The sequence below is a fragment of the Chroicocephalus ridibundus genome, chromosome 11, assembly GCF_963924245.1.
Source record: "Chroicocephalus ridibundus chromosome 11, bChrRid1.1, whole genome shotgun sequence".
NCBI lineage: Eukaryota > Metazoa > Chordata > Aves > Charadriiformes > Laridae > Chroicocephalus > Chroicocephalus ridibundus.
Window position 1 is genome coordinate 13,155,079 of NC_086294.1, and position 17,234 is coordinate 13,172,312.

Genomic DNA, 17,234 nt, shown 5'->3' on the forward strand with positions numbered 1-17,234 from the left:
TGTTTCCATGGTAACGCTGAGCAATCCGATGTGGGTTATCTGCAGAATGGAGGTGCTGGTGTGGTGCACTCTCTCACCCGAGCCCTGCAGTAGTTTTGGCTTTGCACACCAGAAGCTGCAGGTGTGCTGCAGTAACAGTGATGTGTTCTTCACCACGACTCCCACGTCAGTGTGCAGGTCAGGAGGTACACTCACCAGATTCCCTTCATGCCGACAGTACCTGGGGAATAGACTGAAGCGGCCCCAGGACGGGGACTGTTCAGACCTCAGCCAGGTCCCCGCTGCCCCTCCATCCCAGTGGAGGCTCAGCACCTCCGTCCTGTGCTTATGAACCCACCGACGCTGTAATTTCTGCCATTGTCCACAGCACCGATGGGTCTATCACACCGATATGACCCCGACAGGAAAAGTGTAAAAGCCATTTCACAGAGCCAAAGCCCCGGGTGCCTTGTGCTGCAGGAGAGACGAGGATGCCGCTGCTGTCAGCTCTTCACCCAGCACTACAGCCACCGAAATACTTTCCTGCCTGCTGGCTAACCACTGCTGATGGAAACACATGGCGCTTTCAATTTACTCAGTTTCTGTGGCCTAAAATTCTTCCTGTGTCTGACCACAGCAGTCTGGCTACGGCCCGTCACACCCATCATTCCCCACCCAAATGCAAACCAAGCCAGGGCTTCTCAGCATCCGTGATGAGGTAGTATCAGGCGCACTCAGTCTAGCCAGGTCATTTAAATTATTAAAATAAGAAGGAACTGCACAAGCTGGATCCTAGCAAAGCAATTTGTGTATTATTCTTTCTTCTAATAGAAGTAAAAAGCTGTCTAACTTTGAAGTAAGAGCTTTGCATCTCAACAACGAACAAAGACTTTGCAAGGAGAGGTTGGGCACGTTTCCATCACAGCTTGAAGGCAGCCAGAGCAAGAGCAGAAGGGTCTTTCTGGGGATACCACTGCTGTTGGGAGCAGCACAAACATCCGCAGGTCACGGTCTGTTCCTTGTCCCTGCAGCTGAAGCCCACAAACAACCCCAACGTGCCCTGAAGCGGGTCCCTATGGAACACTTCAAGTGCGAGAGCTGTTGGTTCCTGCCCAGGCATGGCTGATGGCTTCACTCTGGGGATGGTGGGTCATGGCCAGGTGCCCAGAGCAGCCGAGGGGCCAAGTCAGGGACACCCCAGCAGCAGCATGAAGGAATAAGTACATTTAAAGATCTAATGGTCTTTTTAACACATTTGAGGAAAATGCTGGTTCCCAAAAAGCATAAAGCACATTTCCAGTGTTCACAACTGATGTCAAAAGAATATGGTTACAAAGTTACATAAGCGCTTTGTATAAAATTGTAATAGAACTTTGGTTGAACTTCATCTGAACTCCTGAAATTAAAACTTAATTGGGCCTTTTGCACCTGGTCTAGATGTAGGAACAATTAAACTTAATTATGTCCTTGCATATCCACCTGGACCAGATGTAGAAACAAATTAACCGAAACTTAGATCAAAGAAACGGAATTGTTGAAGGATTACCGTCTGGAGAGGTTACTGAGGGCGAACAAGGTGCTCCCAGTGTCTGGTCTGGGTGCAGGATGACAAGACAGACACATCATCTGTGGAATGGAGCTGAGATAAGAGTGTGTCCGAGAGGAGCCCGAGATTATCATACCAAAACGCACATCCTCTCGTAAATAATGAGCACGCTAATTAAGGGGGTCACCCGCAAACGTTTAAAGCATTAACTGGAGTGGGTATGTGTGATGGGGGCTGCAGCTCACCCACGGGCTGTGTCTCGCCTCTGCAGCTGTCGGTCCGTCAGAGCCGCTGGCTGCGGTCAAACGCCCGTTCTGCAGAACCGAAATAAAGACAAATCCCTCGACTCAGCGTGCGGGTTGTGTTTTTGCACGCTGGCTTGAAGAACCCTGATTTAGGGACAGCGGTCCTTCGATTATGTGAACGGCTGTTAGCAGCCCAACCACTTCGTTACTGGGTGTAATTAACCGCTTATTTGCATTCTAACCCTGAACGCTGACCTGCGATCCCGGCGGGACCGGGCATGGCGGGGCCGGGACACCTCCTCTCGCCGTGAGGGGCCGGGCCCGGCGCTCACCGCCCACCGGCGGGGCGGGCGCGGAGGCCGGCCCGGGCGGCTGAGGGGCTCCCGGGGCGGGAAGCGGCGGCGGGCGGACGGGCAGGCAGGTAGGTAGGTGATCGGGGCGGCGGTAAGATGGCGGCGTAGCGGCGCTCCCTTCAGCTCGGCCCCCGCCATGAAGCTCGTCATCCTGGAGACGTACGCGCAGGCCAGCGAGTGGGCCGCCAAGTACATCCGCAACCGCATCGTCCACTTCGGGCCTGGTCCCGGGCGGTTTTTCACGCTGGGGCTGCCCACAGGTAGGTACCGGGGCCGGGGGGGGGCCGGGGGGACCCGGCCTGGCCTGGCCTAGCCTGAGGCGGCGGCTCCCCCACAGGCAGCACGCCGCTGGGCTGCTACAAGAAGCTGGTGGAGTACTGCCGGAACGGGGACCTCTCCTTCAAGTACGTGAAAACCTTCAACATGGACGAGTACGTGGGTGAGTGCTGTTGGGCTCTCGTTGCTGGTGTGGCCGTGTACTGTCCATCGGCACAGTCCGGTCACGGAGGCTGGTGGGCCCCCGGTCCTGCAGCCCCACTGTCTCACTAATGTGGGGAGAAAATCCCACCTGCAAAAGATTCAAGGTAGGAAGGATAAAATTTGTTAACGGGGACAATTTGAAAACCTATATAAGACATGTTTAAGGGTATTGGGTGTTGCCTGGTATTACACGCACTGCTGTATTTTACCTGTACTTGGGTATTGGCCAGCTAAGGATCCCTCTTCTTATGGCAAGCCGAGATACTGTGCGATATTAACTAGCACCTTTGCTCTGGGATTATAAAGGTCACTTTAGCTCCAGGTCTCTCACAAGGACTGATGTGATGCCCTTCGGCAGCTAACGTGCACCCCTGTTAAGATAGCAGAGGACAATTTTGTTTATGAAGCTGTGATGAAATAGCCTCCTCAGAAGACAGAGTACAGAGAGATTAGCGGTCAAGCCTAAAGCTCCAAAGGTGAAAAACATACAGGCTAAATATTTGCTAATGCTAATCTTGGTCTGGCCAAGAAGTTTTTCTGTGAACAATCCTTATCAAGCAGCATTAGGGAATAGGCAGTCCAGTGTGGGTTTGTAGCATTCAAGGGGGAAATAAATCACACAGTAAGTTATTCCCCAAGCTTCTGCACAGTTTTTTAATTGTTCTTGCTAATACAAACTGGTAGGAATGCTGAAGAGGTAGTAACAGTTGAGGCGTAGCGTTTGCCTGCTTTTCTGGAATATCCATCGCATGTTAATATGAGCACATGCCTTATGGGAGCTATTGTGATTTTTATTTTGCTATTTGGGGAAATAAAAATGACTCATGAAAGTTGAGGGAGTCACAAATGACAGACAGAGAAAGTAGTGCTTCACCAAAGGCACTGCAAGGGCCTAGAGGTGGTTTATGTTAGGGGTGATATTCTTTCAGTTGGTCTTACTCCTGTGCATGCTCTGTTACCAGGTCTCCCGAGGGATCACCCAGAAAGTTACCATTCCTTCATGTGGAATAACTTCTTTAAGCATATTGACATCTCGCCAGAAAATGTTCACATTTTGGATGGAAATGCACCTGATCTACAGGCAGAGTGCAACGCGTTTGAGGATAAAATCAAAGCAGCTGGAGGAATTGAACTCTTTGTTGGAGGTGAAAACCTGAAGGGCTATTGGTCTCTCAACACTGGCAGGAAGCACTGCCTTTCCTCCACCAGCTGTCTCATTTATTGTCAGGAGAGTTCATTTTCAGTGCAGTGCAGTGGATTTGCAGTGAAAGTCACCCCATACTCCATTGCCCTGGGCACTCGTGTGCTGGCAGCCTTGTCTTCCAATGTACCGCTCCCCCAGTTTTAAGTATTTGAATCCAGTAAGTGAATTGTTCAGGAAACGATTAGGAGGAGAGGCAGGCAGGGCTAGAATTGTACCAAATACAAAATGTATTACGGATGCCAGTGCTAACAGGAAACTGCTAGGAGTAGTCAGAGTGCTCTGAGACAACAGGAGCTCAACGCAAGCTTTTCCCATCAGCTTGCCTTAAGATTCTGACATCTACTTCTTGTCCCAGCACAATTAGGGAAGAGTCTTTGTTGCCTTCGGGGGGGGGGGGTTGCTATCATTCCTACCGCAAGCAAATTTAAGCTGGAGCAGAAAAATTGCAAGTGTTTTTCTCAGATTTGTATCTATTCCTGAAGCATTGAGTGTCCTTCTAATAGGAGTGCTGCTGGCTCTGCTTCCTACAGTAGCCATTACAGCCACTGACCTACCTCTCAAACCCTCTCTGTCACAGGTATTGGCCCAGATGGTCACATTGCCTTCAACGAGCCTGGATCGAGTTTGGTATCCAGGACACGCGTGAAGACCTTGGCTATGGACACTATATTGGCTAATGCCAGGTTCTTTGATGGTGACCTCTCCAAAGTCCCCACTATGGCTTTGACGGTTGGAGTAGGCACTGTCATGGATGCCAGAGAGGTTAGGAGAAGAGCAGTGACTTCAGACAGGGCTTCCTGGAGCGACTAGAGATTATCCAGTCTTGGAGCCACATTGCACCCTGCTGGCGTAGGCCAGCTTCTGCTTTTCCTGCCACTGGCTGCTGAATACCTGACCCTCCTCTTCTCTTGCGTCCTGCAACACTCTGGAAAAGCTCTTGCTCCATATTCCATTTTTGCTCTACTAATGCTTACGTTCGTGTAACCCTGCAGTACAGCTGTGATCCACAGGGAGCTAGAAAGGCTTGGGAGGATGTCTTTGGTTAAGAATCTCACTTGGGGAAATAACTGCAAGAATCACTGGTTGACTTGATGTTACACCAGCAGATCATGACAACTGTATGGGATAGCTTTTAATTGAGTCTACACCTTGATTTAATCTTGTTAAGTCTCAGCATATAGGTGCCTAACAGGGGAGCTCAAAGGATCGAAATGATTACAATGACTTACTAGGCTATGATTGAATTGACAAATAAAACGAAGACAGAGTAAACAGAATTGTGATATGGTGAAGTGCCTCTGGGGAGGTCCCTGTTAGGGACCGCGGCAGCTCTTAGTTCAGCAGGGTGTGGGTGTGTGCTCTCTCTGAATTCGTCTTCGCAACCCTAACTGCCATCCTCTGTGTCTCTGAGTCCAGGTGATGATTCTTATCACAGGAGCCCACAAAGCCTTTGCTTTGTACAAAGCCATTGAGGAAGGTGTCAACCACATGTGGACAGTGTCTGCTTTCCAGCAACACCCCAACACTGTGTTTGTGTGCGATGAGGATGCCACGCTGGAACTCAAAGTGAAGACAGTGAAATACTTTAAAGGTGAGTGTTCGACCAGGCCAAGCAGCTGTTGTACTTAGTTTTTTAAATGTCACAAGCCATGCTTTGCTTTAGACGTTTCTATTTCATCAACTCCCAAAGGAGTACATTCCTTAAATCTATGAGCTGACATGTACAGTGAGAATAAAAGTGCAAAGGGAATGCTTAACTGTGTGGGCATGGGAGCAAAGGAACAAGGACTCTAGTAATGCCTAATTTCATTAGCAACCAATGAATGACAATTTTGCTTTATTGTCATCTTTTTACTTTCTATATCAGGTTTAATGCTGGTTCACAACAAGCTTGTGGAACCCTTACACAGCATGAAGGAGACAGAAGCAGAAAGAAGCCAGTCTAAGAAGCCATACAGCGATTAATCTCGCTGTTCAGAGTGGTGCTGAACCAGCTTTTCTGTTGAAAACCAGCTGTGAAGAAAGGGAATTGCTGCAGAAACTCATATTTGTTCTTAAATTAGCAAAATGATTATGTGCTTGCTTCTTATTATTAAAAAGATGCCAAACACCTGCCTTAATTAACCAAATGAGGATGGGATCCAGTATACTGCAATTCCACAAACTTCTGCCACTAACTTACTCTCTAAAGACAAAGTCAATGGAGAGCAAGTAGTTGAATCTATGAAGCAACTGTAATGAGGACTGAAGGCCCCAAAACTTAAGCGTGAAGATATGTGAAAGTACAATGCTGCAGAAACCAAATGGGTAATCACTTTGGGATGTATTCCTTGCAATTAGGACAAGTACCTTGCGTCATTCCCCTTCCACAAAACACTTACGTTACAGTCATTTAAAATGGGAGCTGAGCTTGTTCAGCCTGGAGAAGAGAAAGCTTCAGCATGACCCAATGGCAGCATGTTTCACCACTACGAGGAGGTCATCAGGAAGATGAAGCCAGGCTCTCCTGGGCAGTGTGTGTGGTAGGAAGATGAGAAGAGACAATGGGGCTTGAGTTAAGACAAGATGCTCAGACTGGATCTAAGGAAAAGCCCTACCCCAGAGGACAGGCAAGCCGTGGGGCAGGTTGCCCAATGAGGTTGTGCAGACTCTGTCCTCAAGAGGTTTTAAAGACCTGACTGGGTAAGCCCTGGTTGAGTCCTACTTCCAGCCAGATGTGGGACTTGAGACCATCTTGGCAAAAGCGAGGGTACAGACAGCATTCATCAGTGCTGCGTTAACAATGCAATGCAGTTAATGGTTAGTTTGCACATCTATAAGATTTTATTTGTTGTCACGCAAGAAGTCTTACATGTTCAGTTTCAGGGTATGATTTTATATGCCCTGGTGCTTTACGATGTACTGCAGGAGCGTAGATTTTTTCAGATTAAGCATAAATGGCTTCTCTCTGTGCTGCTCAGCACTCCGTTATCTGTGTCAGTGCGGAGCCTGGAGCCATCAGTTCTCTCTCCCTCCTTCCCATGCTTTACATTGCTACAAGGAAATGCCAAATAAGAAACATGCTGTTCCCTCTGACCTCAGGTGGACAACAGCCTGCACTGGCAAGACGCCACCAATTCTGCATCTTGATTCCTAGGCTTCCTATCCAATGAAGGGCAAGACAAACTGAGTAGGATTTATTTTCTTTATGCAGAAATCTTCTAAGCTGTTGATCTGTACTGTAACTTCCTACAGTAAATGTCTTAATTTTTTCTAAATGGTCATATTGTCTGTATGTGGTGCACAGTCCCCATTGTAGTAGTGAAACATGGACCAGTTTATGAGGCTGAACGGGACTTGTAATACCATCTTTGAACAGAACAACAAAACCTTCAAAGCATGAGGAAGAAACTGTTATTTGCACAAGATTTCTGTCACTTAGAACCAAAGCTGTATTGAAAGCAGTTTGGTAGAAAATAGCTACTGCTGTGCTCGACCTCAAGAGCTTCCTCCCTCGTCCAGTAATTGCCGGCAGGTTTCCACAAAACACTTGTTGCTGTTCTGTCCTGCCAGGCAGCAGCCGTTTTGTAGAACACAAAGGGATCTTTAAAGGAAAAAGGAGATCAGTTCTCTACCTTTTACCACAAAATGTCTGCAAATAACCTAACATTCTGTGCATGCACAGAGCGGGAGCGAGTGAGAGGAGGTCTACAAGAGGAAAAAACAACTGAGAAAGAAACTCTGCATCACGTTACTTGAGTTGCCTGCCTTGCTGTCAGTGGAGACAGGTTCTGGTTTTAGCTGTCCCACCTTTGCAACACCAGCTGATTGTCCTACAGCTGTAGTCACCTCCTTGTCCTCTCCTCAGAGGGTCTGTCCTCCTCTGCCTCACTGCAGGATATGGGAGCTCCAGCCCAGGGGTCCCCAAGTGCCCAGAATTCAGACACGGTGGTGACTACATCACCATTCCTCCTCTCTCCACACAAAGTTCTTGAAAGCAGAGGTAGTTCATTGTAACATCTTCAAATACTTCACCATAACGCTTGTGCTCTGGCAGCTGTCCCCTGCCATGGCTTTTCATCCCAACATTCCCTTTGGCATCCAGGCCCTGCACTTGGCCACCTCTGTCCTGGCGGAAGGGACTTGCCCAGCCTCCTGTAGGTTTGAGAGCTTCAATGCCATCTCCTCCATCCAGGCAGGAAAATGGGGGTTAAGCACGTGCTTGTCCTCATCACAAACATTCCCCATCTGCCCACATATGCAGCTTAGTGGGAGGAAAGCCCCTTCCAAAAGCAGGCAGCTTTTGGACTCTGCCTGTAGTTAAAAAAAAATTGTGGCCAGAGTGGAAACTAGCATGAGGATGGCAGCCAAAAACTGGCTGTATCCACAGCAGTGTCCCACACTAGTGTCACCGTAGCCACTGTGCATCAAGTAGGGGCTTGCATCTCCCAGGGAAAACCACGGGGTTTTGAGTATGAGGACACTTTGCATATGTGAACATCCAGACTTCCACCAGCAGAACAGGTCCTGGGCCAGCTCCGCTCGAGAGCTTTGTGCAAGCCCAGGGCTGGTCTCTGTCACTCCACAGATGCCTGTGAGCACCTCAGCCCCGTGGCACACGAGTACTAGAGGCCATTACCACCCAAACACAGACCTGCGCTGCCATGTACATGCCATAATGAAGACAAACGGGGAGACAACTATGTTTACTGTCTTAAAGTGAATTTAGTGCATGTGAAAGGTGCAGGAAATACAATTTAAACCATACACAACATAAACTTTCCCTACATGCTGTCCTATAGCCTAAACCAAGACATCCGCTTTTACCATCGTTTTAATCACTGCCCATTCCAATAGTACAGACTTTCATCATCTGTGAAAGGAACTAGATCAGCACTCATTTTGGCCAGATATCCGAGTATAAATTTATTTACTATCAGCCAAAACTCACTGAGAGGTGTTCACCTTGAGTTTCCAAAGAGTCTTCCAGCTCCTGAGCTATCCGTCTGGACCCTGCTTTTTGTTTTGAACACAGCACATGCAGTTTTAATTTCAAAATAAATTTTTAGACCCTTCTGCAAGTGGAAAAACTTCTAAAAAATTAGTGGTTCCTTCCAGTAATTACCTTCATGCTCACAAAACTACTTACTGAGCTTTTAGGGTTTTGAAATAATTTGAAGTGCAAGAACAGTGGAAATAAGGTAGTCCAGAAGGAAATATCAACTCATCAAATTTCTCATATGAAGAGTTAGTAAAAAATAAATTACTTCACCATCTGAGAAGACAAGGTAATTTTCAACATCTTCAATTCAAGTTAATCTCAACTACGTATCCACAAAATGCGTTTCAATATCTGACTGATACTTTTCATCCTCTCAGTGGCCACACGCTCAGTCAAAATACAGAGAGGCCATGTGAGTTAAGACAACAGCAACACTGAGTGAGATGAGTCACCAAACTGATTCAAATGTCTCCAAACAGCTGTTGGTCATTTTCTGCCACAGCATTCAGTAATGCAGAGGCCCAGGCATTACAGCCAGTACAAAGGGGGCTAATCAACTTTACCATCATTAGAAAGCACCAACACAGCAACGAGCTGTTTTTCAGAGAAACAGGTCAGGAAATGCTATAGAAGCAACAGGCTCAGTTGCTGAATAGAGAAGAAATTTTCTGTATTGTATCAGAAAACTTCCCCCGTCCAAGTAGCATTGCTAAACAGCTCCAGAAAGAGCAGTACAGCTGTAACACCACCACCCTAGAACCCACAACGGATACGCACCAAGATCCTCAAACAGTCGGTCTCCCTCAAGGAGACCCCCAAATATTTCTATGATTTAGGGCTTCAGTTTTGTTTGTTTGCTTTTGAAAAAGGGGCACCTCTTAGTTTACGTTTTTTTCCAGTACTTGTCCAACTTCTGACCAGTTGTATGTGTCTTCAGCAATGGATATGATATTTAGGGCCTTCAATGGTGATCCTGACCCCAGGATGGGTAAAATGGTCTCCTTTGGTTTTGGCAACAGCCTCTGAAGTGTGAGTATCCTGCAGTGCAAGGTAGTTACCATTTTTCTATCACATAATGGAAGTGAAAAGCAAACAAACTTGACACAAAAATGGAAAGCATCTGTCTCTGGCTTGTCCAGCTTTTGTTGCTAGAGAAAGCTACTAGTCTTCATCTTCAGCTTCCCAGAACTCACCATCAATATGCATGGCTTGAAACAATCTGCAAGACAGCCAAGAATTTACATCAGGATGTACAAATATGTAAAATATGTACCAAAAAAAATATCAGTCTAAATGTGACAAAAAAACCCAAAGGCAGCAAGTTTCACAATATTTTTCAGTATCATAAACCACTCATACTGCACTCTTCAAACTGCAGGTTATTAAAATAAGCCGCTCTGCACTACTATAGCATAACAGAAGGTTGTACAGTACCTTACAAACGTGATGTCTCAAGAAATCCCTGAAAATATTAATAATCCAAAGCATAGTGAAGTTAGCTAGCATGCTGCCATTCTTACCTGCTCTTTAGGCAGTATATAACCAGCAGCCAAGCCTGCCTGCTCCCAAGACTGCAGCTTTTTAGAAGCCGCTTTCTTGCCCAAAGCCTTGTGTTGCACTATCACATACCTGAGCATCTGCAAGGAAACATTTCACTACAGGCTCTGCCTCTCTGTCAGAGGCAGCAAGTAAAGCATCAGGAACAGGCCTAGAAGACTTCTCCAGAATTTTAAAACAAAAGTTCTTAAAAAGCAAAACCATATCCCAAATCACTCCTGATTTTTTTATTGTTAGTGTCAGGTCCTTCTAAGTGTAAATATTTGAGAGAAGAAAACTGTGTCTTAAACTGTATAGCTACAAATTTCCAGGTAACAATAATCTGGGAGAGACTGTAAGAAAAAATACAACAAGTCATATGGCACTAGAAGAAATACTTGTAAATACTGACCTATTAAAGCACGGGGAAGATGGATCATTGAAGTGTCTGTATGGGTTCATCCTCGACAGAGAACCCATGCAGAGCCAGCAGAAATACTGCATGCAGCCAGTACACGTCATTTTGTTACAGCCATCTAGTTTCTGGCAGGGGAAAGAAACAGCAGTAAGAAAATCTCACCGTGTCAGTCTTCAGGCCTGTCTCTGTATGAGAACAGTCCTCAAAACCACATCAACTAATGAATACATTTTACCCCGACTCTATCATAACTCTCATATTTTTTCACTGTTCAGGAGAATTAGGAACTAGAATCACAGAACTGTAGATTGGTTATAATACTAACAATAATGGAAATCAGTATTTTTCTGAAGCTAGTTCTATTTACTGGCTGTAGTTTGAAACAGCGGCAGCCTGAAACACATGGAAAACAAAGGGATTCATATGGATCCGTATTCAACCTGGATCTTTTTAGTACTGGAGGCTGAACAACACCCAGCTGCTGTATTTACTCAAGTCCCTGAGCTCCAGAACCATCACCTCCTTTTCTATACAACGCAGACAGGAATGGAAAGTTCTCTTACCATTTCCTAGAAATTTACCTTCCCTGGTGAACTTGGAGGCTTTAAATAAATCTCTGTTCCAGCCTAAATACAGAACCGACTCCACAATTTATGTTAGTTTCTGTTATGGGTTCCTATGATTCTCCAGCTTTTCCCCTCCGTGCTCACCTCTATGTGAGTGCCACAGCAAGGACAAGACTTGGAGTTCTTTTCTAGCCATTCTTTACTCTCCATCTCCTCAAGAGCTTTCTGAATCACTCGTTTGCCGTAGCGTTGTTCCAAAAATCGTTTAGTTGCCTCGTCTGCTTCTAAATATTCATTTCGCAAATCCATTAATTTCTCTGGGGAATAAAACAAAAAAACTCAAAACAAAACCAAAAAGAAACAAAGAAACCCCCACTTTTGTAATATATAAAGAAGTCCAGCTAATCATAGAATAGTTTGGGTTGGAGGGGACCTTTAAAGGCCATCTAGTCCCACCCCCTGCCACGAGCAGGGACATCTTCAAGTAGATCAGGTTGCTCAGAGCCCCGTCCAGCCTGACCTTGAACAGCAGCATAAAGTACTCTCAAAGGAAACTAACATCGTTAATTGAAAAGCAAGTAAAACATTAGAATATCTAAGAAGAAGATGAGAATATTAAAACCCCTCTACCTCAAAATTCAACGGTTTTGCACTGTTTCATGATAAAAGAGACCAGACAATGGAATTACAACAAATCTACAATGTAAAACAAACTCAAAAATGGAAATATTTTTTCTGAACACACATTTAATAAAACTTTGTCACATGATTTTGAGGCCAAACAGATAGAGAAACATCTGCCTGATTCCAACATCAACCCTGACGACAAAAAGTAGCAGACTCACAGGAAAGGGTGAAAAAAAAAAAAAAAAAAAGGCACATAAATAAAATTATTCTTCCCCTGTTATGGTCTCTCAGAATTTGGCAATCAGCAGTTTAGGGACTTTCTGAGCTGCAAACTGTCACCAAACGAATACTTTTTAATTGCCAGCAACAGACCTACTCCAAATGAACCTGTCTGATCTTTTAGAAAACTCACACGTTGATGAGTTTCCTTGCCTAATTTCTGATTTTCGGTCTTTTTCACACAAGACTTAATGGTTTCTTGATCCATTTCTGAAATACAACAACTCACCAGCAGTAACTTTGCACGGAGAGACCCCATGGTAAGTCATTTTACAGAGAGTACAAAAAGCGTAGTTACAACAGGAACATATGCCCATGGTGCAACCTGGTTCTTGCATGACGGGCGTCTGACAGCCCGGGCGAGGGCAATACACCACATCCGCCATCAGGTCCAAGCTGGACTGCAGAAGCAGGCGGTCATAGCGTGCAAACAGCTGCTCTCCAACCAACTCCTTAACCTAAACAAAGATCAAAGATAGATTACGTGCATCTGAAATTCTGAGCCTGCCAGCTTCAGCAAAAAAACAGTATCAATGAAAAAGTATCTACAACTGCGATGAATCCACTTTATATTCTCCAATATGTCAAGAAATTACTCCTAGAATGCTATTTTAATAACAGTTAAATAATCAAATGAAAAGCATGTGGTGTCAAATGCAATGGGACATTAATTCAGGTCTCTGACAAATGCCAGTACCAATAGAGTGGGCAAAGTATAGAATCAACTAGGTTGGAAGGGACCTTTAAGATCATCAAGTCCAACCATCAACCCAACACTGCCAAGTCCACCACTAACCCATGTCCCTCAGCACCACGTTTGCCCGGCTTTTAAATGCCTCCAGGGATGGTAATTCCATCACTTCCCTGGGCAGCCTGTTCCAATGCTTGACAACCCTTTCAGGGAAGAAATTTTTGGCATTTTGCCAACACTGATGCCTCTGTGTGGCTCAGAGTATGGGAAAAAACTGCCCCGGGTCTATTCCCAATGCTCACCATGAAAAGCCACACCTTGTCTTCTGTAACTATTGGTAAGTTAGCACAACTCTACTGTCAGTGCTTGCACACTTCTATTACCTGGCCAGGAGTAGCAACAGAAGAACACTTCGGTTCTGGACAGTTGAGACAATGGACCTGCCCATCCCTGATCTGAATTTCAAAGTAGTCCTTCAGGCATGCTTTGCAGTACACATGGCTGCACTCGGTGAAGTACATACATTCACTGCCCAGCTTCTCACAGAAGCAGATATTGCACAAGTACATCTTACTGTTAAAGCTCTTCCTCCTCTGAGCCTGATCAAAGTCCAAGATTTCCCTAATCAGACTCGACAACGACTCCACATCCCGTACAGCTCTTGCATCGATGATTTCTTCTTCAGCTGCTGCAGAGCCCGCTGCACCACCACAATCCTTCTCGGCAGCAAGAGGGACCAAAGGTGTCCTGCTCTGCCCACTCCCTTGATGGCACATTTTTAGCTCATAGGGGGAGGAAATATTCAAGTAACTCAGTGTTTCTTCCTTCAGAAACTGCATCCAGGCAAATAAGACCACACAGCCTCGATTCTCTTCCCATACGTTGTCTAAGTGTTTGCAAAGAGCACTGAGCTGGAAAAAAAAAAATACAATTACAGATTTCAGTATGTTCTGACAACTCGTTACTGTTTTCCTCTGCCACGGTCCTCCTTAATGCTTATTTAGATTTCAGATTGTGGAGTTTTTATAGATACATAAAATACATATAAAAATAATGCTCATAGATGCAAGCTTTTATTCCTCAGAATGGTGACCAAATACAAACACGTAGGAAACAAAAGAAGAGCCAACTGAAAGGGCAATGTAACTGCTTATGTCTTAATTTTACTTTCATCTACTATATTAACATCCACCCAAAAGAGCACTGTAAATTATGAACTTACTCCTGATCACAAAAGCTCTGTTAAAACGTTAAAACTGTGTTGCAAACCTGGGCCCGGGAGAGCCATTTGCCACTGAGGGTAAAGAGTGGCGGGGAAGTTGAGGGGTAGTCTGGCGGGAGTTCAAAATTCAGCACGAGGGGAGGCAGAAAGCACACGGTGTATTCAAACCCGCTGTTCTGGAGGCTTTCTGTGGAATTGCCTGAATCTAAGAGAATTGAGAGAGTTTGAGAAATAACAAGAAAATGAAAACTAATGAACCGTAACTGTTTATGACAGCACCCAATATCTCTCTTTTCATTTGATAAATTTCTGGGTTTAAAATCATTTATTCAACCCTAAATAACAGAACTTCTCAGTGCAGTAGAATTTCATGGGGTTGTACATATATGGTTAAATCACTAAACACCGGTACTGTGAAATATCAGACCCTACGCAAACCAAGAACCTGGAAAGACGTACCCTCAAGGGGAAAAAAAAAACCAACAACAAAACCCAAACCAACAGAACTTAATTATTCTAAAGAAATACTATTACTCATCTCTAATTTTAAAGGTCACTAAAGAAGTTATGAGGATGAAATCACCCATTCGGACATAAACCCCACCAATACCACAAGCACAGTATCGGGTCAGTCGTGGCTTTCTCCGGTCAGTGCTCTACAGGTCGCTAAAGCAGCAACCATCTGAGCATGTACCAGATAATTAGCTTGTTAAAAACTAATTTTGGGATAAAACAAGACATCTCAACTCACCACTCACAAAAATTTTGAAGTTTTGGGGCAACTCCAGACAAATTCTTGTTTCTCCTCCTTGGGCTGACTCGGCTCTCTTAAACTCATCTTCATCATAAATACTCGCCAAAGCCAGCAGCTCATCCTCCTGAGCTTCTTTGTCTTCTGAAGACATTTAAATTTTCTGTGGAGTAACACCACTCTGCAAGATCAACTGAATTAACGCACTATTCAAATTATTTATTTGGGGTACCTATTTTATAGTACTGTAAGATTTAGAAACCCAAGTATCTGATACATAATGACGTAAAATGTAATTAAGATTTTTTACAGGTTGAAAAAATATTGATAGCTTTATAAAATAAAACAAACACCTTAACAGAACATTGAAAAGTCAAAAAGCAATCTGTCGTAAGTGTTAGTAACTAAAGACTGCTGTGAGGGGGAAAAACTAGTGAAACACACCAATAGCAAAAGCGACACAGGGACATTTCAATAATTTTGAAAGGGAAAACAGACACCACCACCACCACCCCCCCCAAAAAAAACCAAGAAAAAGGAATTAGTAACAGTATCTCTCGTCCAGTGTTCCAAAACAAACAAGCAAACAGCCACATTTATGACTAAAGTTATTGAAGGTATCAATAAGCAGCTTCAAATCCTACACAAGCATCTTGCAGATGCACTCCTATACCATTTCAGTTCTAGATTTGGGGCAATAAAGCTACATTTAATGGATTACCTTTTTATTCACAACTGCGCAGCGGCAAAGCTGTAGGTTCTGGTGCTGACCAGGGACAGCCACGTTAGGAGGGCCAGAGCAGAGCCCCTGATCATTCCCCTGGGAGAACCAGAGGTCATAAAATTTTCCTCACATACGCCATGAAAAATGTTGACTTTTGTCATGGAAGTGCATATGGTTATGGCACCGGTACTCCTGAGGTGCCTGTAGACAAATAAACAAACAAATGCTCAGAGGGATTAAAGTCCTCTCACCAATTTTGTTACGAACAGTAACTGATGTTTCGTTTGACCAGACATGCTCAGTAATTCAGAATAATCTCTTTACAGCTCTTATAGCAGTAACTTATTTATGTGTGTAAGCTGTGAACACTGCAGTTCTGTTACCTGTTATCGGGAGCCTGATAAGGGCTGAAATCTCACCCTGCTGCTTCCCCCCAAACTATTCAGGGAGATTATTCACTGGTGAACAGCAAAGAAGAGGCAGCCCTTCCAAACCAGTAGCACGGGGAAGAAGAAACATAACCAAAAAAATATATGGGGAGCAGTGGAAAAATTAAAGGAAAAGGTGAGTTTTCAGGTCAAGCTCCCTGACACAAGCAGCTGTACAACTGTTATTTCAGTTTTAACCATTCCCATCTTTTCCTAGAATCACAGAATGGTTTGGGTTGGAAGGGACCTTAAAGCCCACCCAGTGCCACCCCCTGCCCTGGGCAGGGACACCTCCCACCACACCAGGTTGCTCCAAGCCCCGTCCAACCTGGCCTTGAACCCCTCCAGGGATGGGGCAGCCACAGCTTCTCTGGGCAACCTGGGCCAGGGGCTCACCAAGAATTTCTTCCTAATATCTGAATCTCCCCTCTTTCAGTGTAAAACCGTTCCCCCTCCTCCCATGGCTCCCCTCCCTGATCCAGAGTCCCTCCCCAGCTCTCCTGGAGCCCCTTGAGGGACTGGAAGGGGCTCCAAGGTCTCCCCGGAGCCTTCTCTTCTCCAGGCTGAACCCCTCCAACTCTCTCAGCCTGTCCTCACAGCACAGGGGCTCCAGCCCTCGCAGCACCGTCCCGGCCCCAGCACACCACCTAAGCCGTGCCGGCAGCTCTCCTGAAGCTCCGGGCAGCACCAGCAGCCCCGCACCCCCCATCCCGCCGGGGCGGAGGGAGGCCCGGGCCGCACCGGCCGCTCCCCAGGCCTGCGGCACAGTAGGGCCCGCTCCTCCTCCGCCCGGCCTCACCGTTACCTCAGCCGCGGGGAGCAGCGCGGGGCCAGGAACGGCGAGGCAGGGCCCGGCCCCTCACGGCACCACGGAGGTGGTGAAGGGAAGGGAGCGGAAGCGCAGGGCAGCCGGGCGCAGGCACGGCCCGGCTTCGGCCCCGCAGCGCCGCCGGCGACCGGGAGGAACAACCGCAGGGCCCGGCCCCAGCTCGGCCCGGCCCGGCCCGGCCCGGCCCCGGCGCCCCTCCGCCCTTCCCTCAGCAGCCCTATCAGCGGGTGTTTATTAGCGCTGCTTCATTAACGGGGGTTTCACACAACTCCACCCGTGCCAGCAAGAAAAGCATTGAAGCATTCCCGCCCCCGGATCGGACGGCCCCCCCTCAGGCCTGCCCCACCGCCATCGCAATCAACAGCGGGAGAAGCT

The 17,234-nt window shown here is 46.2% G+C and overlaps 2 protein-coding genes across 6 annotated transcripts; one reads left to right on the plus strand and one right to left on the minus strand.

Moving 5' to 3' along the window:
- Positions 1–2,250: 2,250 nt before the first annotated feature.
- Positions 2,251–6,941, plus strand: GNPDA1 (glucosamine-6-phosphate deaminase 1). The gene is made up of 6 exons (XM_063348800.1): positions 2,251–2,383; positions 2,461–2,562; positions 3,566–3,748; positions 4,385–4,569; positions 5,224–5,398; positions 5,675–6,941. Exons 1-6 carry the CDS (start codon positions 2,260–2,262, stop codon positions 5,770–5,772), a joined length of 867 nt encoding a protein of 288 aa, XP_063204870.1. The 5' UTR covers positions 2,251–2,259; the 3' UTR covers positions 5,773–6,941.
- A 7-nt stretch (positions 6,942–6,948) lies between these two features.
- RNF14 (ring finger protein 14) lies at positions 6,949–16,954 on the minus strand. 5 transcript variants are annotated; one of them, XM_063348796.1, is made up of 9 exons: positions 16,836–16,954; positions 15,600–15,803; positions 14,879–15,059; positions 14,175–14,332; positions 13,289–13,816; positions 12,444–12,672; positions 11,453–11,625; positions 10,737–10,867; positions 6,949–10,007 (listed from the first exon to the last, which is right to left on the minus strand). In XM_063348796.1, the coding sequence occupies exons 3-9, from the start codon at positions 15,030–15,032 to the stop codon at positions 9,950–9,952; spliced, it is 1,431 nt and encodes a 476-aa protein (XP_063204866.1). In that variant the 5' UTR covers positions 15,033–15,059; positions 15,600–15,803; positions 16,836–16,954; the 3' UTR covers positions 6,949–9,949. The 5 variants fall into 5 exon arrangements, with proteins under 5 accessions (XP_063204866.1, XP_063204869.1, XP_063204867.1 ...); XM_063348799.1 differs by having other exon boundaries at positions 14,886–15,022; positions 16,678–16,910; XM_063348797.1 differs by having other exon boundaries at positions 14,879–15,041; positions 16,678–16,910.
- Positions 16,955–17,234: the final 280 nt, after the last annotated feature.

Excerpts from the sequence above, each read along its gene's own strand:
- RNF14 (XM_063348796.1), bottom strand. The coding sequence starts at position 15,032 with ATGTCTTCAGAAGACAAAGAAGCTCAGGAGGATGAGCTGCTGGCTTTG. Across the intron at positions 14,333-14,878 it reads CTTCAAAATTTTTGTGAGTG|ATTCAGGCAATTCCACAGAA; the intron begins GTGAGTTGAGAT and ends CAATTCTCTTAG. Across the intron at positions 13,817-14,174 it reads AATGGCTCTCCCGGGCCCAG|CTCAGTGCTCTTTGCAAACA; the intron begins GTTTGCAACACA and ends TTTTTTTTCCAG.
- GNPDA1 (XM_063348800.1), top strand. The coding sequence starts at position 2,260 with ATGAAGCTCGTCATCCTGGAGACGTACGCGCAGGCCAGCGAGTGGGCC. Across the intron at positions 2,384-2,460 it reads CACGCTGGGGCTGCCCACAG|GCAGCACGCCGCTGGGCTGC; the intron begins GTAGGTACCGGG and ends GCTCCCCCACAG. Across the intron at positions 2,563-3,565 it reads CAACATGGACGAGTACGTGG|GTCTCCCGAGGGATCACCCA; the intron begins GTGAGTGCTGTT and ends CTCTGTTACCAG.